At 41.2% G+C, this 23,578-nt stretch overlaps 1 protein-coding gene across 5 annotated transcripts in view; it reads left to right on the top strand.

Moving 5' to 3' along the window:
* LOC115482242 (glycine N-acyltransferase-like protein 2) overlaps positions 1–23,578 on the top strand; it is a 51,480-nt gene that overhangs the window by 23,451 nt on the left and 4,451 nt on the right. For all 5 annotated transcript variants that reach the window (XM_030221927.1, XM_030221911.1, XM_030221902.1 and 2 more), the window contains 4 exons: positions 5,004–5,107; positions 10,626–10,733; positions 11,870–11,996; positions 20,662–20,845. In XM_030221927.1, the coding sequence (XP_030077787.1) occupies positions 5,030–5,107; positions 10,626–10,733; positions 11,870–11,996; positions 20,662–20,845 (497 nt within the window). In that variant the 5' untranslated portion in view covers positions 5,004–5,029. The remainder of the gene's footprint in view (positions 1–5,003; positions 5,108–10,625; positions 10,734–11,869; positions 11,997–20,661; positions 20,846–23,578) is intronic.

Below are 23,578 nucleotides of genomic sequence, written 5' to 3'. Positions count from 1 at the left end.
TGTTCAGTAATCTTTGTTATAAAGCGTATTAGGACATAAGAACATAAATAGCCATACTGGGTCAGACCAATGGTCCATCTAGCCCAGTATCCTGCTTCCAACAGTGACCAATCCAGGTCACAAGTACCTGACAGAAACCCAATTAGTAGCAACATTCCACAAAGCTCTCTTTTTTTTTTTTTTTTTTTTTTACTATGACAAATGCCAGACCATGCGACGCGGATCGGCATCACCTATTTGTGAGAAGATACAAGCCTGTTGTCCTCGGAGAAACTCTTTTATGTTGGAGTGATGTTTGGATTCTCTACAGGATTTTTTAAATTTTTGTTACATTTGTACCCCGCGCTTTCCCACTCATGGCAGGCTCAATGCGGCTTACATAGGGCAATGGAGGGTTAAGTGACTTGCCCAGAGTCACAAGGAGCTGTTTTGGCCATTATTTCAATAAAAACCCTGTTCCTCCAGTTCTGTAAACATACAACATATTCCCCAAAGACAGGCATATGCACAGCTACAAAAAAAGTTTGTTTGCAGATGTCTCCAATCTTTGTGAGATTTGCTTTCTTTCATGTTTTTTCATACATTCATTGTAAATGCATGCCTTTATACGTGCAAATACTTGCAAAAATTCTTTAGGTATCCACAGGAACCAGACATATGCTGATGAATGCACATTCCTACCTAACAATAGAGCTATCCACCTTACAACTCCCCACATACAAAAAAAGAAAATTGAAACTGTGATGCTACCTCAGGAACAGCACATGCTCTTTTTATTGCCAGACACTGCAAAATGTAACAAAACCTTGCAAGCAGACATTCAGAAACTATATCGCAAACTCACCACACCATAACTGCCCTAACGACTATTCATTGTTTATCTGGCGTCATCCAGGATATTCTATTTTATGCTGCTCATGCTGGTTTTTTATGAAGAAGGTTCCTTATATCCTTGTTCTGATATATAATTTGATACCGATCTTATTTAAGAAAGATACAGACTAGCCCCTGACGCAGCCCTATTGTTGGGCAAAACACGGCCTGTGTCGGGCATTTGTTTCATACACAGTATCTTCAATAAAAATTTTTTGGATGTTATACTGATCTACTGGTTTGTTTTCCATACTGATTCTCAATCTCCAGATCTTTCACACCATCTTTCTCCCCCTCCTTCCAGAATTTCTGTCTTCTTTCCCCCTCCTTCACACTAGAAATTCTCACCTCAGGATACAAGTTTTTCCAGACATCAGTAAATCTACTCAGAGAAGAAGGAGAGAGTTTCTGGGACTTAAATCCCGGGTTCTAGCCTTAGGTGGGACTTTTAAGTTGAAATTTGCATGCAGATGTCTTATTTCTTTGCGTACAGTTTTATTTTGTATTCTTTGACCCAGAAAAACTGAAACAATTTCTAATAGCAAAAGAGAACAGTGGTGGATCTGCCTTGACAGCAACCGAAGCTAGCTGAAACCGCTGGCAGTGATCCAGCCCTTATCCTCTCATTGTATTTTTTTTTTGGAGGTTACTCTCTTGTATTTTCCTTAATAAGTTACCTTGTATCTTGATCTATGTGTGGTCTAAGCAGTGGTGTGCTGGAGCCGGCTCGCACCGGCTCGCAAGAGCCGGTTGTTATTCTTTCTATCGACTTGCGAGCCGGTTGTTAAATATCGCAAGCCGGCTCTGGCGCTCCTCCCTCCCTCCGGATCCAGTCCCGCTCACCGATTCCTTGTTCTTCTAATTCTTCGGGGCAGGCAGTCTTGCCTGCCCGCTGCCAGCTGACTCTCCCCCGCTGCCGATTCATGCTTTAAAAATGGCCGCCGAGACTTCCAGAGGCGACCTCGCGAGACTTCTGCTGAAGTCTTGGTGGCCATTTTGAAACATGAATTGGCAGCGGGCAGGCAAGATTGCCTGCCCCGAAGAATTAGAAGAACAAGGAGTTGGTGAGGGACTGGATCCGGAGGGAGGGAGGAGAATTCGCTGACAACTCGGGAGGGGGTGGCAGGGGAGAGAAGGGAGTCGCTGGGCATGGGTGGAGGGAGAGGAGAGAACTAAGGGTCGCGCTGGGTATGGGTGCATGCAGGGCAGAGGAGAGGAGGGTCACTGCTGGACATGGGTGGATGGAGGCCAGGGGAGAAGAGGGGAGAGAGAAGAAATGCTGGACATGGATGGAGGGGAGGGAAGAGTGAGGAAGGAGATGAGTTGAGGGAAAAGGAAGAGAGGAGAAAAACTGCACATGGATGAAGAAAATAGGCAGAAGCTGAGGACCAGAAATGAAGAAGAAAGGAAAGAAATAAATGGAAAGGAAGCCCTGGAAACGGAGTTAAGAGGACAGATAGCAGCAGAATCGGATACTGGGCCAGCATGATCAGAAAAACAGTCACCAGACAACAAAGGTAGAAAAAAATCATTTTATTTTCATTATAGTGTTTGGAATATGTTCACTTTGAGAATCAGGTGGTCAACATTAAAAGTTTATATTTATTTACTTATTTATGGCATTTTATTGCACATTAAACATGAATTGGATTGGAACCTGGGATCATTTAAGTTTTTTTTTCCTGGAGGAATGCATTGCCACCCCCCCCCCCAGGCTCTCTCCCCGGCTATAGCCAGCTCTGCAATTTGGGGGGGGGGGGGCGCAGAGGGGGACGGGGGCGCAGAGGGGGACCAGGGAGAGAGCCTGTTAAACATTTACCAGCACACCACTGGGTCTAAGTAACAATGACATTTCTTATCCTAGACTATGTATATGATAGAGAAGGATTATGCTTTATCAGTGTGTAGTTTTGCCTGATTTTCTGACATTTATTTACTAAATGAATGTATATTTTGAAATTTACAAATAAAAAAAAAAAGAAGAAATTCTCACCTCTCCCTCTCTCCAACCCACTACAGCAGCAATTCCCAAACTGTGTGCCAAAGCGAACTCACAGGAGAGCTACATGCATAACCAGTCTCCAGAATTGTGGCTGGCTGCCTAAGCCTCACCAGCTGAAGAGGTCTGCTGTCCAAGGCCTGAGCTCCATTGTCCCTGAGCAGTGAGGAAGTTGGCGGCATACTTCAGCCACTGATACCGGCACTCTGTGCATGCTCAGTGTTAATCGTTTCTTGATGTCTGCTCTATTTATTTTATGCTGTTTTGAACGACTGGCTAGACTACTGTAATTCATTATACAATAGTCTTAATTTTTCCTTTCTTCAGCATTAATAAATCCCAATAAATAAATATCCAAGTATTGCAAAGTATGGTAATCTTAATTACTCATATAAATTTCACGTCTTTGCTCAAAGAATATCATTAGCTTCCAATAACTTAATACTATATAAGATTTAAAATAAGTATATCACATAAAGCATTTTTCAAACCATATTACCGATTTATTTGACATATTTATACCATATGACCTATCTTCATTAGCAGGATCAAAATCATCTTGTGATTCCTACAACGGCAAAAGCATAGCTTGATGGTACCTTAGCATCTGCATTGTGAATTTGTTATCTGAAAGATAAAACCAGTTCTAAAAGTGTTTATATAGGTTTAAAAACATATTTTCTACATTGGTTTTAATGGGGGGAGTTACCTGAGCAGATAGCTATCCTGGTGAGCAACACACCAAATTTTCTTCCTACTCTTAGTATGTTCTCTACTTGCTTATTTGTTTTATTTGCTATAATATGTAAACCACTTTCATATGTCACAGGAAGAGCAGTTTAGCGAATTTTTTCCTCTGTCATTCAAAATACCAATTCACTGGGGACGCTAGCAGGAGGTCAGGACAGAAATCTTGGGTGACCTTTGAAACCAGCTCTGGTCACATTGTGGAATTATATACCCTGTTATGTCAACAAGTCTATGACCATGGCTTAAAGCTCTCACAGAAAAGTATGTAGGGGTCTTGTGTGCCAGACTGATGTTTGCCACTTATTACTGTGGCTACAGCCTGTGTGAATAAAGATGGTCTATGGTGCCCATTGTAGACTGGTGGATAAAGGTGAGAGGATGAAATGGTAGTTGACAGGGTACTTGTATGTCTACTTTTTTCCCCTGTGGTTTCCCCATTGCATGTCTGCCCCTGTGTCCTTTGCTCCACTGTAATCACTAGTTTTCCTCCAGTATCAGATAAGTGAAATTTCATCTGTTGCTAACATCTTGAATAACCTGGTACACAGATCCCTCTGCAGCTTTCTGAGTTTAATTCTGTTGATGGTCACATTTCAAATTCCAGTGGAAATATCCTGCTATTTTGTGGCACTTATCAATCAATGCCCCTTGCTCCCTAAGAATTTCATGAGGTGGGGGGGGGGGGCTGGGTGGAAGAGAGGAAGGGGGATTTGAAGGGGTGCTCTGTGCATTTGGGTCAGTGGGAGGGAGATGGTTCAGAGGGAGGGTCTTGAATTTCTAGGTTGGGGGTGAGAGGGAGGGAGATTGGAATTGTGGGGATATGATGTGCTTCCAGGGGGGTGGGAGAGAGGGAGAACTGGAGGGAGTGGGGGTTGGGATGTTCCAGGGAGTGGCAGGAAGGGAGGGAGGTTGGCAACACTTCAGGCTGGGACCCTGAAGTTAACCGGGTACTGGCTGATATTCAGACCAGTGCTCAGTTAACTCCCCACATTCCTAACTTTATGCAGTTGCTCAACCAGTTGATGGACTGAAAATTGCCACTAACTGGCCAAGCTTCCACTCCACTCTAACTCTGCTCCCAGACTGCTCACAAACTAGCTGGTTTTGGCATGGGCAGTTAGAGGAGACACTTAAGCAGACAGTGCTGCTGAATATCCCAGGATAGTTCCACATAAGCCATTTCAAGGGTCAGGAGCATCTCCTGGCTTTTTAAATCACTTTGAATATCTAACACTTTTTCACAGAGCATTGATAAAGTCATCCTTTCATCTAGTTGGCAAACTCTCTGAATTACACTGTAAGAATTACTTTAACTAATTACATTGCTTTCTTATATAATTTGTCTTTCTCTCCCTCTCTGAATACCTTCCGCTTCCTCCAGGTTCACTGATCCTGTTCATTCCCAGTATGATGCTCTTACATTGTTCTCAGAAATTGGCTGCTCTGGAGAAGATTCTGATGAAAAGCTTTCCTGAATCTCTGAAAGTAAGTACCAAACACAGTCTTCCTCTCTCTTTTCCTCTCTCTCTCCTCTTTCATTTTCTCCCTCTCTTCTTCCTTTCTTCAGTTTAACCACTTTGTTTCTCATTCATTCACTGCTGACCATCAACATCCTTCTAACAAATCTGGATATTAGCCAGACTCTGTCCACAGCAACGTGTTCTGTTGCTCTAGAAAACAAATGTAAATATCACATACTTTTTGAGAGAGGAGTTTAAATATTCTGAACAAATGTACCCTCCTGTTCAAAAAATTTATTATTTGCCAGTTAAGCAGAAAAAGACACAAGAACAGGAACGAGGAACAACTAGTCAAGCCACAGATCAAACACAGTGCTTGGACTTAACTGCCTTCCTGGAACAATCTATAGAAGAAGAAAAAAAGAAGAAGATAAGTGCATAAGTAATGCCACACTGGGAGAAGACCAAGGGTCCATCGAGCCCAGCGTCCTGTCCACGACAGTGGCCAATCCAGGCCAAGGGCACCTGGCAAGCTTCCCAAACGTACAAACATTCTATACAAGTTATTCCCGGAATTGTGGATTTTTCCCAAGTCCATTTAGTAGCGGTTTATGGACTTAGGAAATAAGTACATAAGTAATGCCATACTGGTGAAAGCCTATTTGTATACCTTATATTCTCCATACTGATCAGAAGAAAACAAAGACCAAGCCCGGGATATTGAGGGAGTTTAGAGAGGTTCTGGCGGGCCGTTTAAAGAATTTGTTTAGTAAATCCTTAGAGATAAGAAAAGTTCTGCAGGTCTTGAGAGAAACAGATGTGGTTCCTCTTCATAAGAACGATGATAGAGAAGTGGGTAAGGCTGGTAAGCCTTACTTCAGTGCTCGGAAAAGTAGTGGAGGCACTGCTGAAGGAAAGGATAGTGAACTTTTTAGAATTCAATGGGTTAAAAGATCCAAAGTAACATGGTTTTTACCAAAGGAAAATTGTGCCAAATGAATCTGATTGATTTATTTGACTGGGTGATCAGAGAACTGGATCGAGAACACATTAGATGTAGCACTGGATTTCAGTGAAGCCATTGACACAGTTCCTCATAGGAAGCTCATTATTAAACTCAATGGGCTGAAGTTAGGACCCAAAGTGGTGTAATGGATTAGAAACTGGTTAACTGACAGATGACATTGAGTGGTGGTAAATGGAATTTGTTCAGAGGAAAGACAGATGAGTAGTGAAGTGCCTCAGGGAGTATATTGCCAAAAGGTTGAATGGAAATTTGCCTTTTTGCAGATGACTGACGATTTGCAATAGGGTGTACACCACAGAAGGAGTGAACAGTGTGAAAAGTGATCTGCAAAAATTAGAAGAAAGGTCTAATGTTTGGCAGATAAAATTTAATGCATATAAGTGAAGAGTGATGTACTTGGGGAGTAAAAATCCAAAGGTGCTGTATGTGATAGAGGGTGAGAGACTGATATGCACGGACCAGGAGATGAACCTTGGATATTAGTGTCTGATGATCTCAAGGCAGCAAAACAGTGTGACAGAAAGATGCTAGGCTGCATAGAGAGAGAGGCATTACCAGAAGAAATGCCCCTGAACAGGTCATTAGTGAGGCCTCACTTCAAGTATTGTGTTCAGTTTTGGTGGCCATATCTCACTAAGGATATTAAACTACAAAATCTCTGACAACTATTGCTCAATCTCTTATTTATTGTAAATTATACATTAACAATAGTACTCTGTTACACCCATAAACCACTCGTACCTCATGCATACCACTATCACCACTCATACTCCCCCCAACACAACACATGCATCCAATCAACAATTACCCACAAACATCTCTGCATTTACCCCCTTAATTCAAGCTTTTAAGATACTGAATGGCACAAATTGCAAAAGCACGCAGATCACATATCTCCAATCAGTCTTTGTACTTTTGGAACAAATAAAATATTGATTTACTTCTACTCTTTCTACACCACTAAGAATTTTGTAGATCTCAATCATATCTCCCCTCATCCGTCTCTTTTCCAAGCTGAAGAGCCCTAACCTTTTGTAGCCTGAAAGTCCTACAATTCAGTTTTGTGCGACACTAGGAAAGAAACAATAACTATCTGCCTGTATCTTTGTCCTGTCTTGATTGGATTCTTTTTTTTTTTTTTTTCTTCACTATGCTCCTAGACCCATAACCAGAGAACTGGAGAGATTTTTATGAGTCCGTTTTCAGTGACACAGAGAGATATAGTACTGCCTCTCTTTCTTTTTTTTTAAGAGTCCTGTCTGCGCTCTTTGGATGCGGCTTCAGGGTTTTTTTTTGTTTGTTTGTTTGTTTTTTAAACAATTTTTAACTTCAGCTTAAGTATTTGTAGTCAGAAATCCCATGCCATTTATACTCCATTATAGAAATAGTGACAGAATACGATAGTAGATGAGGACTATAACACCTCTCTAATCTGTCAAAGTTATTTTTGGTTACAATAACACGGACCTAGTTGATCTGACCTTCCTTTACATGTAGAAATCAAATCCTCTGTGGTCATGTCATATTTTCTAGAACTGATAGTTTTTAAACATCAGAACATGCCATACTGGATGTGTCCCGTAAATGGAAGACTCTAATATTCTTTTTACAATGTAGCTCACAAGTAGCTGGCAGGATCCCAAGAAGCAGTAACATTCTAGGCTACTTACCCCCAGGGATAAACAGCAACTCTCCCCAGATCTACTTTAATAATGGTTTATTAACTCTTTTTTTGTTGTTGTTAACACAGCTATATGAACTTTCTGTACCACATCTTCTGGCATTGAGTTCCAGTGCTTAATTATGCATTGATTGAACAAATATTTTCTCCTATTTAACATCATGGTATGTTCACTAATCCTTTTACTTTGTTGTATTTTCATTTCAACAACTTCAAACATAACTTTGAGACAGAAAGATGTGCTTTTCCACTCACCTGCTCCACCTCTGCTTCCCCCCTGCCTTGCATAAACATATGTTCCTCTCATTTCGCATACTTGGCTCATTCTATTCTAACCACCTACATTGCTCCATCTTCTTACACACAATACCCTAGAGATTTCTTCAGACTGTCCCTTGGGCTTGTTTCCTATTAACCACTTATCTATCCAGCATAGCTTATGTCTCCAGCACATGATTGCCCACAGCTGGCCAAACACACCAAGGGAACTTACAAGCCATCTATTTTTATTCAATACTTCAGATCCTGAGACCTGGTCATGCTGGACCTTACAGGGCATAAATTACAGTACATTTCTACAGATGCATCTTGTAGCATTATTTCTTTATATTTTCTTTAAGCAGTATCTAAAACATAAGTAATGGGAGGAGAGGCAGAAAATCTATTGGTTCAGGAGGAAGGACCCAAATAAACTAACAATCAAGAAATTCTTAAGACCATACCAGAGACATTCCTACATTCCCGCAAGCTACTATGGCAAGCAACTTTTCAAATTCTCCTTTAGCCTTCCTTATTAGTACTTTTCACACCATTTTCAGTAGTAGCTCAAGGTGAGTTACATTCAGGCTATCTTTCATCTAAATTTTAACCATTTTGTATGCTTGTTAAAAAATCCTTCTTTGTATTGAAGAAACTAAGAAGAATTCACTATCCTCTAGATTGCCAGTTTTCAGTTTAGTGGTGCAGAGTTTATTTTTATTAGATCTAGTAATAGTATTTATGCCGGTAGCCAAAAAGAACATAGGAATAGCCACACTGGGTCAGACCAATGGTCCATGTAGCCCAATATCCTGCTTCCAACAGTGGCCAATCCAGGTCACAAGTACGTGGTAGAAACCCAATTAGTAGCAACATTCCATGCTACCAATCCTAGGACAAGTAGTGGCTTCTCCTATGTCCATCTCAATAACAAACTATGGACTCTTCATCCAGGAACTTGTCTAAACCTTTTTTAAATCCAGATACGATAACCGCTGTTACCATATCCTCCGGCAGCGAGTTCCAGAGCTTAACTATTCTTTGAGTGAAAAAATATTTCCTCCTATTTGTTTTAAAAAGTATTTCCACAAGATTACTTGAAGTTCAAATTATTCAAAATATAGCAGAATGTTTAATATACCATACACATTTACATGATAGTTCCCTTTTCTTACGTTTGCATTGGCTGCTGATTGAACCCCATATTTGTTTTATTTATTTATTTTCAGGTATGTTTGATAGTTTTAAAAATATTTTATGGTCATCCTCCATTGTATCTGTTCATATTTTCGAGACAGTATATTATATTTTCTCATACTGAAGGGGTTGAGATATAAATCCATTTTTACTTCATCTCACTTATCAATCACCGGTCATTTGGAATTCTCCAAATTAGAGTTATAATGAATTATTTATTATTTAGGAAAGCATTGAAACTGTATTTCTTTAGGAAATATCTGGCAGTGTAATTCTCTTTTTTTCTGCTTCTGTCCACTCAAATCTCACTCTCTCTTTCACACCTTCCAGTTCTCCATCTCTTTTTTACTTTAACTTTTTACTTGTTCCAAAAATATAAAGACTGTCCTATATCTCTCTCTTCTCTCCTTCCCATTGTCCAGTATTTCTCCCTTCTGCTTCCAGGTCCAACATCTCTCTCATCCTCTCTCCCATTCTCCAGCATCTCTCCCTATGTTCCTAAGTCCAATATCTCTTCCTCTTTCCTTCCTTCTACCCCCAGGTCCAATATCTCTCTGTCTCCCCCTCTCTCCCTCCCCTCTGCCCCAGGAACCAAAATATCTCTTCTTCCCTCCCTCAGAGTCCAACATCTCTCTCTGTCTCTCTCTTTTTCTCTTTCTCTCTCTCTTCTCCCTCAGGGAACAACATCTCTCTATCCCCTCCACCCCATGGGGTCCAACATCTCTCTCTCTGTGTCTTCCAACTCCAGCATCTCATCCCTCTTTCTCTCTTCCCCCTCCAAGTCCAACATCTCTCCTTCCCTCCCTCCCCATGGTCCAATATCTCTCCCTCTCTGTTCCCTCCCTCCTCACTACTTCCAAGTTCTCTTCATCTCAACATCCCCTTCCATTCCACTCTGCATATCCAATATCTCTCTCTCTCCTTCCCCTCCACTCCCAAGTCTAACATCTCTCTTCCTTCCCTTACCACACCCCATGTGTCCAACATTTCTCTCTTCCACCCCTGGATCAGGCATTGCTTCTCTCAACCCCTCTCCCCCGCCCATGGACTGGCATCTCACCCATGTCTGTGCAGAAGTCAACGGCAGTGACAACGATCCACTGGAGCCTGCTTTTTCCTGTGTCCCTTCCCCTTCTGGCACAACTTTCTGCTTCATTGTTGTAGGGAGCATCAGCTTGCACAAGAACTGATCTAGACAAGTATATCAGCAGCTTTTTATTTGCATCAGTAGCTAACAGCTCAACAAAAGCAGAACAAGAATCAACAACAGGACACACATTGTTTCAAATTTTACTGCACCCCTAGACATACCATAGACACATACTACAGAGCACACAGACATTGAGACTGATGTTTGTTTGTTTGTGTTTTTTCCTGCAGGTTTATGGCACTGTTTATTATATTAATCGTGGAAATGCCTTCAACCTGGAAGTGGTGGTGGATTCTTGGCCCCAGTTCAACACTGTGATCACTAGGCCTCATGAAAGTGTAATCCCCTTTGTGTTCTGTTTATCTATTACTTTCACTTTCTTTCTCCAGTTTCTCCTGCTGTGCCCTAGAGCTGTGGAGAACACAAGGGATACGTAAGGTGGTAGCTGAAGTAACAAGAGGTTTCCTTGCTAAAGAGTGTTTTTTTTTTTTTGTTATATTTGTACCCCGCGCTTTCCCACTCATGGCAGGCTCAATGCGGTGGGCAATGGAGGGTTAAGTGACTTGCCCAGAGTCACAAGGAGCTGCCTGTGCCGGGAATCGAACTCAGTTCCTCAGGACCAAAGTCCACCACCCTAACCACTAGGCCACTCCTCCATTCTGTTACCTCCCTCACTTCAGTTCTTCTCATTGCCTTCTTAGAAGGCACCAGAGCTGCTTAAATACATCCAGTATTAAGTATGATACACACATAGGGCCAATCAGTAAATGGTGCTCAGACTTAGATGCCGCTAAAATCCAGGGTAAGCAAATATTCTGTAATGAGCGCTCTGAGTGCCCTTTATAGAATACTAGCTTCTCCTGCTTAACTTTGGGTGCAAGCACTTATGGCTGCCAAAAGCTGGTGTAAATGCTCACACTCAACTGATGGCAGTTAGAATACTAGCATTTGCATGCTTATAACATTGTGCCTAATTTCTGGGAATGTGCATGACCCGTGCATGAACCTCCCATGGCCACACTCCCTTTTCAGTTGCACACTATGAAATTTAAGTGTGCATGTCACAGAATAGGGTGTAGGGCAGATCCACGTGTAACTCCTAACTACTGCCAATTAAGTGCTTGTTAACGCCAACAATTGTTAGCACTTAATTGATTAATTCGTTTACATGTGGATCTGAGATCTGTGACCTCATGTGGGATAAGCTTTTTCTTTCTTTTTCTCCCCTATTGCTGTCCTTTCTGCTATCAGAGAGCTTGCCTGTCATGTCTTCTGTGATGATGGAACGTACAGCTAGGCGAACTATGTGTCGCTGCTTTACTGTGCACTAACACCGTTGACATAAGTTATTTTATTGAGGTCCCATATAATGCAATGGGATCTCATTAATAATAATGCCTGTGAAGAGTAAAGAAGAGACACTGTATGTGCTCAGTCTTCTTTCTCTGTTGCTTTCATTTGACCTTTCCCTCAGGAAATGAAAGATGACCTGGATAATTACACAAATAGTTACTTCATGTTCACCAAAGACCCAGAAAATCTGGGAGAAATTTTGTCAAAAACAGATGTCATTAACTGGAAGCAAGTCCTGCAGATACAAGGTAAGGAAGCAACATCTGTAACCACTGTCTCTATAGAGACATAAGGTGAGGTGGGAAGGCATCATGCCCTGGGTATGAGACAAGGGAGGGAAGTAACATCTGCTCTTACTAGTCTTCTCTGTGATCCAGGACATCAGCAACAGTTTTAGGCATCTCAAATTTCATTTCAAAATGGCATGAGATGGTTCTCTGGCAGTATATTAAGCCTTTTAAATAAATAAATGCATGGTACCGGGGAGAAGATGCTAGTGATGAAGAGGTACTAGGAGGGGAGGGAGTGAGCCCAGGTATAAAGGTGACTGAGGAACATATCAAGGGAAGATTAGTGAGTGAGAGAGGGACAGGGAGGTAAGGGGGACCAGAGAAAAGAAGATGCAGTTCATCAAAACAGAGACAGAAAGGGGAGGTAACCTTAAGGGTCACTTGAACTACTGTAGAGCCTATAGATTTTATGCATATAACTCACAGCAGTAGGTTATTAGGTAAAAGTCATATATAAGAACATAAGGATAGCCACACTGGGTCAGACGAATGGTCCATCTAGCCCAGTATCCTCTTTCCAACAGTGGCCAATCCAAGTCACAAGTACCTGGCAGAAACCCAAATAGTAGCAAGATTCTATGCTACCAATCCTGGGGCACGCAGTGGCTTCCCCCATGCCCATCTCAATAACAGACTATGGACTTTTTCTCCAGGAACTTGTCCAAACCATTTTAAAACCCAGATAAACTAACTACTGTTACCATATGCTCTGGCAAAGAGTTCCAGAGCGTAACTATTCATTAAGTTAAAAAATATTTCCTCCTATTTGTTTTAAAAATATTTCCATTTAACTTAATTGAGTGGCCCCTAGTCTTTGTACTTTTTGAACGAGTAAAAAAAATTGATTCACTTCTACATCACTCAAGATTTTGTAGACCTTGATCATATCTCCCCTCAGCTGTCTCTTTTCCAACCTGAAGAGCTCTAATCTCTTTAGCCTTTCCTCATATGGAATCCACACAGGAATGAAACCATTCATCTGCACTGAGTGTAATAAAAGCTTCAGTCAGAAGGTACACCTCGCAGAACACCAGAGAATCCACACAGGAATGAAACCATTTATCTGCAGTGAGTGTAATAAAAGCTTCAGTAGGAAGGTAAACCTCACAAAACACCAGAGAATCCATGCAGGAGTTGAAGCCATTTAGATGCTCTGAGTGTGGTAAAACATTCATTGACAAGGAAACACTTACTATGCACCAGAATAGCCATTGAGTAGTAAAACCATTTCCATGTACTGAGTGTGGCAAATGCTTTAGGTTGCCTGGTGTACAGCGCTGCATATGCCATGTAGCGCTATAGAAATGATAAATAGTAGTAGTAATATGTGAGGAGTTCCATCTCCTTTATCACTTTAGTCACTCTTCTTTGAACCTTTTCTAATTCCACTATATCTTTTTTGTGATACGGTGACCAGAAATAAATGCAATACTCAAGTTGAGGTTACACCATGGAACGATAAGGAGGGGTTATAGTATTCTTGGTCTTAGTTACCATCCTTTCCTAATAATTCCAAGCATACTGTTTGCTTTTTTGGCCACCACTGTATGCTGGGCAGAAAATTTCAGCATATTTTCTACATATAACAGCCATTTATAAGTTGTAAACATAAAAAACTTTGAAATATCAGGTCCAATTTCTAATTCACATGATAATGTCATTTCTGATGTCATAAAAGTACAAAAATAACTGACTTGTTTGGTGAATACTCCAACTATTTGCCTGTATATTATAATCATTACAGATTCAAGCTGAACAATTAAGAGCCTTGTTACAAAAGCGAAAGCAGGTATTCTCGTAGTCTGACATGAATATTACTGTCATGGATTTGGGGATTCTGTCACAGATTAGGGGATAGTGAGCCCTTGGACCACAGCCCAAGCTGTGGCAGACAACTCACCTGGGCTGGCACAGGGCAAGTGTCAGAATAAATCAGGACTAGGCAAGACAAAGCAAGAGTGGGCTAGACAAGACAGGACTTAAACAAAGCAAGGCAGCGGTTTCCAGGTACGATAGACAAGACAAGGACCGAATCCAGATGAGGCAAGGAAAGCAAAGGGCCAGACCTGGAACCCAGGCAGGACAAGGCAATACTCAGAACTAGATTAAAACTGGAACTGGGACCCAGGCAATATCAGGCAAGGCATAACAAGGCAAGACACGGAACTAGATTAAAACTAGGTCCAGAAAAGGGTAAGACAAGGCAAGGACTGGATCTGGACAGGACAAGATGAGATGAGGCAAGGCTAGGCACAAATGGATAACAGACAGGCAAGACAGAAGCTATACTATAGACAAGGCAGTAGCCAGATTTGGCTTGGCAGGATCAGGAACCAGGAACAGACTTGGCTTGGCAACAGGATTCAGGAACAGACTTGGCTTGGCTTAGCAGGAACAGAATTCAGGAACAGACTTGGCGTAGCAGGAACAGGAACAGAGCTTGATTTTAACAAAAAGCAGAAACAGAGTTTAACTGTAGCAAGAGTCAAGAGCAGGGCTAGACTAAAGCAGGAGCCAGAGGTACAGTCAAACTGTAACAGAAACCAAGAGTAGGGTTTGGCTAAAGCAATAGACAAGCTTTCAGGAACAAGGTTCAGAAACAAGACACACAGAAACAAGGCTTTCAGGAACAAGACTCATAGAAACACAGATAGGCAGGGACAAGACTACACAGAAGTAAAGCTTCAAGAACAAGGTTTATTAAAACAATGCTTTCAGATACAAGACTCATAGAAACACAAGTAAGCAGGAACAAAACTGCACAGGAGTAAAGCTTCAGGAGCAAGGTTTACAAAGGCTTGCAGGAACATGGTTCAGAAATAAGACATTCAGGGATAGACTCACAGGAACAAAGCTAGGTTGGAATCAAGGCATACAGGAGCAAAGCCAAGCAGGAAATGGATCTAAACAGGAAACACAAAGACAAGGTTAAAAGACCTCTTTGCAAAGGCAAAAGCATGAAAGTTCCAAGGTGCTTTATAAAGGACTTTGCTGATGATGTCACAACTTGGAATGAGTCTTGATTGGACAGCAGGAACACCAGAATGAGGCCTGGACAACAGGAAAACACCAGAGCGAAGCTTGGACAGCAGGAACAGCAGATGCAGCAATGCAGGGACAAAGCAGTCCATAGAAGCCTCAGAGCCAGACCACTGAAAATAGGTGAGTCTGGATGCAGGGGCACAGTCACAACCATGACAATTACATATACAAATGTGGTAACTCACAGCATTTTTACTGGAGCCCATAAGCCTATTAAACAGTGGCATCACCGAGTTTCACCGCTATTTTCGATAAATTCAATAAACACATCTCTGATTTAGTTCAGCAAGGGATCCTGAAAAATAGTAGTAGTCCTTGGTCTTCCCCGCCATGATTATTAAGAAAAAGGACAGAAGCATAAGGTTTTGTGGTGATTATAGCAAGCTTAATTCATAACCATTAAAGATGCATATTCCCTGCCGTGAATCGAAAAATCCTTAGATGCCATAGGGAGAGCAAGGTATTTTTCTTCTCAAGATTTCACAGCTGGTTACTTCCAAGTGGCCATAAACCCAGAGGATCCTAAAAAAACAGCTGTTGCCTGGTGAGCATCCTAGGGCAGATCTGAGCTGCAGAAGGCCAAAGCAGACACTGTTGTATTCTCCCCTCAAACCTGGAAGTGGATCACACTTATGCGCGGTGTATGTCCGGGCTGTGGGGAGAAGAGCAGGCAAGTGGAGCTTGAAGTCAGTGGTGTGTGCAGGGCTCTGTGGCCAGGTTTCCCTCGTGGCTGTCGGCATGGGTGAGTGTGATGCATATGTGCCATGATGTCAAACACATGTGCGTACGCACATGGAGCTGGTGCTTGCACAGTGGAAGGACTGGTTCACACTAGGAGCTTTACAGGAGGGGTGATTTTGGACTGTGGAACCAGCCCTATGTTAATGGTGGACATGGCAGCCAAGTTAGGGGAAAACCAGAAGGCTCCCCAGAAGAAGCGGCTGAATGTTAGAGCCAACGGTTCTGGGAAATGTGGCCATGCAAGGAGGAGCATGCACGAGCCGAGGGTCATTTGGGAGCAAGAAAGGGCAGAGCTGTTCAGGAAAGCATGCTGCTCACTGCCAGCACAAACAATAGCAAGTGGGCAGCTCAGGAACTGATGTAACACCCTAGCAAGGTATGTGGCAGGATGGGGAAGGGAAGTTTTATTTTATTTATTTAAAAGTGTTTGTCTTGAGCAGTTGTGATGCAGCAGTAAAAGAAAGTTTGAGAGGCAAGCTGTTACACAATGGAATGTAGTTTGTCATGAGATGCCTCATATACGCTGACTCCCCGGGTCAGTATTCTAAACTGTCATTGAAGAAGAAGTTGGCAGTTGGGAGGTAGACTTTGATGAGAGTGGATGTGTGTGTCCTACTGATCCCTGAAAAACCTTAAAATTATCAAAATCTGACACTTCATATTTTTGGTTAACAGGGAGCACTTAGGAAATATTGGTGTGTGTAGCTGGAGATAATTTAGGTTACAGTATTTTAAGTGTCAGCAAAGGGCAGCTAGAGCTGTGGATGAATTAGGAGAGCCCCATGGGAAAATAGTGGGCTCTCAAGTGATTGAGAAGAAGAAAGATTACATGAACATTTGATTTCTGGGAAAATTTGTCTTGAGTGTATCACTATAAAGTACTAGCAAGTAACATCCAATTTGCTAAGTATAAAAGTAAAAGGAGGAAAAAGGACTTCAGTGGCTTAGGTCATGTCTGAAATAAGGCTTGGACTAATGACCCGCCCTACGTCTTCATCAGTCCTAAAAAACCTCCTTCTCCTTTTCGAAAGGGCGACTATAATAAAAAGAGGAAAAAAAGAAACTAAAAGGATTGGCTGCAAAGTTTAGGACACTAAATCAAGCGTGGACATTATTCAAAAATACCATCTTGGAAGCCCAGTCCAGAAGCTTGCCACGTATTTACAAAGGTGGAAAGAAGAGAAAACGTCAGCCAGCATGGTTAAAAGGTGAACTAAAAGAGGCCATTACAGCCAAAAGATTGTCCTTAAAAAATGGAAAAAGGACCCAAATGAAGAAAATGAGAAGCTACATAAGCACTGGCAAGTCAGATGCAAAGCATTAATAAAGAAGGCTAAAAGAGAATATGAAGAGAAACTTGCCGCAGAGACTAAAACTCACAGTAACAACTTTTTCAATATTCAACATAAGGGACTATTTTACATGCTCATCTTCCAATGTGGTATATATCATTCAGTGTAAAAAATGTAACGAAGGATGCTATATTGGAGAAACAGGCCAGATGCTTAAGACAAGATTCAATCTGCACAGACATCACATGAAAATAGCCGGTGCCAGTCAAGCCCCCACCCCTGTGGGCCAACACTTTACAAGACCAGAACACTGCACCAGTGATTTCACAGTAAGGATCCTGAAAGGTAACTTTAAAACAATACAAGAACATAAGACCTTTGAAGTTAGAATGATTGAATATTTCGACACCCAACAGACAGGACTTAATAAGGATCTGGGTTTTATAACCCATTATAAACCATAAAGCTGTATTTCTCTGTTTATTACCCTCCTCTCACCTACCAACACCCATCCTGTTAGAATATCAATGAAATGCTTTGATGTCCCCATGCATACCCCCACCCTCCCACTCTGTCAGACTGTCAAAGTAATGCTTTGATGTTTCTCTTATATATACTATCTGCTTCCACATTTGCTTATTTCCAATCTGACGAAGAAGGGCAACCTTCAAAAGCTAATCAAGAAATGTATTAAGTTATGTCCAATAAAAAAGGTATCATCTTATTTTCTTTTCCATTTTTTATTTTGTTTGATTCTATTGATAACCTTTAAGAGTGGACTAACACGGCTACCACACCTCTCTACTCAGGTACATCAGAAACAGGAAGCCTGCGAGGGAATCCATGGGACCGTTAGCTCACGAACGAGCAAAAGGGGCGCTCAGGGAAGACAAGGCAATAGCGGAGAAACTGAATGCATTCTTTACTTCTGTCTTTACAGAAGAAGATGTAAAAGATCTGCATGTACCAGAAATGGTTTTTAAGGGTGATAATGCAGAGGAACTGAAAGAAATCTCAGTGAACCTGGAAGATGTACTGATCCAAATTGACAAATTAAAGAGTAGTAAATCACCTGGACCAGATGGCATACATCCAAGAGTACACAAAGAACTCAAGCATGAAATTGCTGATCTGCTGTTAGTAATATGTAACTTGTCGTTAAAATCATCCTTAGTACCTGAAGATTGGAGGGTGGCCGCTGTGACGCCGATTTTTAAAAAGGGTTCTAGGGGTGATCTGGTAAATTATAGACAGGTAAGCCTGACGTTGGTGCCAGGCAAAATGGTGGAAATTATTATAAAGAATAAAATTACAGAACACAAAGACAAACATGGTTTAATGAGACAGTCAACATGGGTTTACCCAAGGAAAGTCTTGCCTCACCAATTTGCTTCATTTCTTTAAAGGCATGGATAAAGTTGAGCCGGTAAATGTAGTGTATCAGGTTTCCAGAAAGCTTTTTATAAAATTCCTCATGAGAGACTCCTGAGTCATGGGATAGGAGGCAAGGTACTGGTGTGGATTAGAAATTGGTTATTGGAAGGAAAACAGAGGGTAGGGTTAAATGGTCATTTCTCTCAATGGAGGAGGGTGAACAGTGGAGTGCCACAGGGATCTGTATTGGGACCAGTGGTATTTAACATATTTATAAATGATATGGAAATTGGAACAACGAGTGAGGTGATTACATTTATAGATGATACAAAACTATTCAAGGTTGTTAAAACACGTGTGGACTGTGAAATATTGGAGGAGGACTTTAGGAAATTGGAAGACTGGGCATCCAAATGGCAGATAAAATTTAATGTGGACAAATTCAAGGTGATGCACATTGGAAAGAATAATCCAAATCATAGCTACCTGATGCTAGGGTCCACCTTAGGGGTCAGCACTCAAGAAAAAGATCTGGATGTCCTTGTAGATAATACGCTGAAATCTTCTGCTCAGTGTGCGGTGGTGGCCAAAAAAGCAAACAGGATGCTAGGAATTATTAGAAAAGGGATGGTGAATAAGATTGAAAATAGTATAATACCTTTGCATCACTCCATGGTGTGTCTGCACCTTGAGTATTGCATTCAGTTCTGGTCACCGTATCTCAAAAAAGATATAGTGGAATTAGAAAAGGTTCAAAGAAGAGTGACCAAAATGATAAAGGGGATAGAACTCCTCCCATATGAGGAAAGGCTAAAGAGGTTAGGGCTCTTCAGCTTGGAAAGAGAAGGATGAGGGGAGATATGGTTGAGGGCTGCAAAATCCTGAGTGGTGTAGAACGAGTAGAAGTAAATCGATTTTTTTTTTACTTGTTCCAAAAGTACAAAGACTGGGGGACACTCGAGGAAGCTACATGGAAATACTTTAAAAACAAATAGGAGGAAATATTTTATCACTCAATGAATAGTTTAGCTCTGGAAGTCTTTGCCAGAGGATGTGGTAACAGCGGTTAGCGTATCTGAGTATAAAAAAGGTTTGGATAAATTCCTGGAAGAAAAGTCCATAGTCTGCTATTGAGAAAGACATGGGATGCAACTGCTGCCCAGGGATTTGTAGTATGAAGTGTTGCTATGATTTGAGTTTCTGCCAAGTACTTGTGACCTGGCTTAGCCACTGTTTGGAAAACAGGATACTGGGCTAGATGGACCATTGATCTGTCCCAGTATGGCTACTCTTATAAGTGTGACATTCAGCACTTAACTGGCTATGGTAAACTGCAAAAAGATATGACTGACTTTTATGTAATCCTGTTTAGCATAAGGGCACACTAAAGCCACTTTTTACTGCAGCTTATTAGCCAATCAGCCATAGACCATTTATGAAAACTTTGATCTATCTAGTTAACTTCCTTTCCCCACTGTATATACAGAAATAAGTATGATGTCTGTTATACCTTCCTGTATTTTGAAATACTATTATTCTCTTCCCATTTCTCTATGTGTAGCTTTGTCCTACTACATTGTACATAGAAATAGCTATTGTAGGACAGACAAAGCAATAACAAAATTATGCAGTTACTGAGGGGCCTTTTTACTAAAGTTTAGGGTGTGCTAAATGCTAAGAAGCTCAGCTTATACCTATGGGGGTCTTAGCATTTGGGATTTGATATACCACCTTTCTGTGGTTACCTGACAATGCATTTTGTTTCCAAAGGTTTTTTGTTTGGTTTTTTTTTGCTGGGGGAGTATTTTATGAAAACCTTTGGAAAGAAAATATAATGTCAGGTTAGCGAAGGAATGTTCACATTCCTTGAAATGTAATTTACTGCAGATACAGTGTTCTTGCTTAGCAGAGTAGTATGGTGCAGAGGCAATATCTTGTAAGTAGTGAAGTGATTCTTAGATGTATTTATTCCAAAGCTCTCAGTATATATTTTACGCATGTCACCATCTAATTGTGATGACTGCCCAGAATCGTAGATGGTCCAGATTTAAATTTTTTTAAATAATAAATTAAATGTCTGAGGTTCTTGATAGATAACCTCTCTTCACCATATCTTCACCATAGTTCATTGACTATCTGTTGTTTATAATTCAGTATTTGCCATGTCTTGCCAGGATTCCAGTCGAGTGTGGACAGAGTGCTGAAGGACATCGCTGCAAGCAAGATGGTCCAGATGGATATAGCCAAGAATATTCTGTTTTTCAAAGAAAAGACCATAGACCCATTGGATATTACTAAAGAACATAATGCTCCAGAGGCAAAGGAAGGAATAAAAATCCCCCATGTTCTTCAAAGCACGTGCGTATTTCCATCATTAGTAATGCTATTTTGCATTTGGTAGATACTAAAGTCTTCAGAACATCATTTCTGCAAAGTCTGTGTTATAATAAAAATAGGTGTTCTGTGTATTGAAGCACAATAAATATGGATACCTATGGAAGGACACAACAGTCATAAAATACTTATGGGCAGCTCTGTCATTAGGTCAGCTGAGGTGGGGGCCTACAGGTGGCACTTTTCTAGGAGCTGAATCCTAATCAGAAAGTTAATAAAAGGAGAAAACAGAATTTGAAATCTTCAGTGCTCAACAGCTGCACAGAAAAGCGGCAAGCAGGGGCAAGATGCAATGCATGCATATCTCTACCATTCTTTTCTACTGTCTTCGACACCCCTCCTCTCTGACTGCAGTACAGCATATCTTCCTTCATTCTCTTCTCTTCCCTCACTATCCCATTCACAGTTTCCAACATTTCTTCTTCCAGCCCCCCCTCCATTCCACGGTTTCTGGCATCTCTTCTTCCAACCCCTCTTCCCAGGTCAGTATCTAGGTGTGGTATTCTGTTTGCATGTAGTTTCTGTGCTGAGATCTGTAACAGTCCCACTTGTTCTGTTTTACCTGTGGTAGGTGTGTTGGTGTTTTAGGAACCAGTGTACTATTTTTAGTGCTGCCTATTCATATGTATGGTTCTTGCTGTTTGTACTATAGGATTAGTGCTAGGTGTATGACATGTTTGAGTTAGGATTTTTTGCAGGTCTTATATTATTTCTAGGGCTGCACATTTAACAAATAGCCGAGGAGATGGGGGGTGGGGAATCAGATGCCAGCACGGGAATAGGGCAGAGTGAAAAATATGCAGGCTTATTTTCGAAAGAGAAGAGCGCCCATCTTTCGACACAAATCGGGAGATGGGCGTCCTCAACTGATTTCTGTCGCGGGGATGACCAGAGTTCACAGGGGCGTGACGGAAGCATTGTGAAGGCAGGACTGGGGTGTGCTTAACACATGGGCGTCCTCGGCTGATAATGGAAAAAAGAAGGGCGTCCCTGAAGAACACTTGGCCGACTTTACTTGGTCCTATTTTTTTTTTTTATGACCAAGTCACAAAAATGTGCTCTAAATGACCAGATGACCACCGAAGGGAATCGGGGTGACCTCCCCTTACTCCCCCAGTGGTCACTAACCCCCTCCCACCTTAAAAAAAATTTTTTAACATAGAAGTATTTGTTTAGCATATTTGCTTTTTCCTCATCATTCTCCACATAATGGTTCACAGCATCTTTCAGTCTCTCAATTCCATTTTTAGCCTTCCTCCTTTCACTAATATATCTGAAAAAATTATTGTCTCCCCTCCTTACAGTTCTAGCCATTTGTTCTTACACTTGTGCTTTCACCAGATGTATATCTCTCTTGACTTCTTTCAGTTTCATCCGGTATTCCTCTCTATCTGCCTCTTCTTGAACTGTTGACATGGCTCCTCTTTTCTTGGGCTCCCAGTTACTTATTGAGGATACTATATAATTCCCTGAATCTAAAAGAGAAAGGAAAGCAAGGGAACTTTACTACAGTTGCTAATTATCCACTATCTTGGAGAATTATTCCTCATTTTACCCATGTTGTGCTGTGATGTATTCCTTCAAGGAAACAAAGCTTTTTAAAATTCCTCTCATACCATATTAAACAAAATAAAACATGGAAAAGAAAATAAGATGATACCTTTTTTATTGACATAATACATTTCTTGATTAGCTTTCGAAGGTCGCCCTTCTTCCTCAGATCGGAAAAATCAGATGAGGAAGAAGGGTGACCTTCGAAAGCTAATCAAGAAATGTATTAAGTTATGTCCAATAAAAAAGGTATCATCTTATTTTCTTTTCCATGTTTTATTTTGTTTGATTTCTATTGATAACCTTAAGAGTGGACTAACACGGCTACCACACTCCTCTACTCTCATACCATGAAATGAGGCTGCTAATCAGAGCACCTGGGAGCTTGCTAATTGATTAGCCCTCACCCCAGGTTCCTCGAGCACACCCCATCCTACTCCCTGATGGGAAATGTCTACAAAGAAGCTTGAAGTGTAGGCTACCTTAAGAAGTATAGATTACATTTCCCATCAGGTAGTAGGATCTGGAGTTGAATGGGGTGTGTTCAAGGAAACTGGGGTGAGGGCTAATCGGATAGCAAGCTCCCAGGTGCTCTGATTAGCAGCCCCATTTCGTGGTATGAGAGGAATCTAAAGAAGGTTTGTTTCCTTGAAGAGAACCCATCACATCACATGTTTTGAACTTTATCTCCCTGGTGGATTGTCATTGCGTCATCAGCTACTCCTACTTTGGTTCCTTTGTTTTTTCATAAAGGGTTTCTTCTTATTTCTGCTGTGCATATTTGTTGGACTTGCAAGACACAGATGGGTACTTTATCACATATTGTATGCTAATGTTATTTCCTTATTTTACATAAAACTTCTGAGATATTGGTGGAGTTCGTGCAGCAAGTAGATTTACAAGAAGAGTATCTATGTTTGCCATTTGTCTTTTTTCTACATTCAAAGACCTTGTTGACCCCTGATGAAGGCTATCTTCTGAAACTTGGTTGAGTCATTCTTTAATAAATTGCATATGGCAAACCCATGGTTGTCTTCTCTTTCTCTGGACTGCCTCTGCTGTTCGCTGTTGCTGTTTCCTTTTGAATTATTAGCAGCATGTTTGGTCTCAAATTTCTGATGTATTGGAACTTTGAGAGCCACCTAC

Source organism: Microcaecilia unicolor, chromosome 1 (assembly GCF_901765095.1).
Source record: "Microcaecilia unicolor chromosome 1, aMicUni1.1, whole genome shotgun sequence".
Classification (NCBI taxonomy): domain Eukaryota; kingdom Metazoa; phylum Chordata; class Amphibia; order Gymnophiona; family Siphonopidae; genus Microcaecilia; species Microcaecilia unicolor.
Note: the sequence above shows the minus strand (reverse complement) of the source record. Positions and strands in the feature narration are given on the sequence as shown.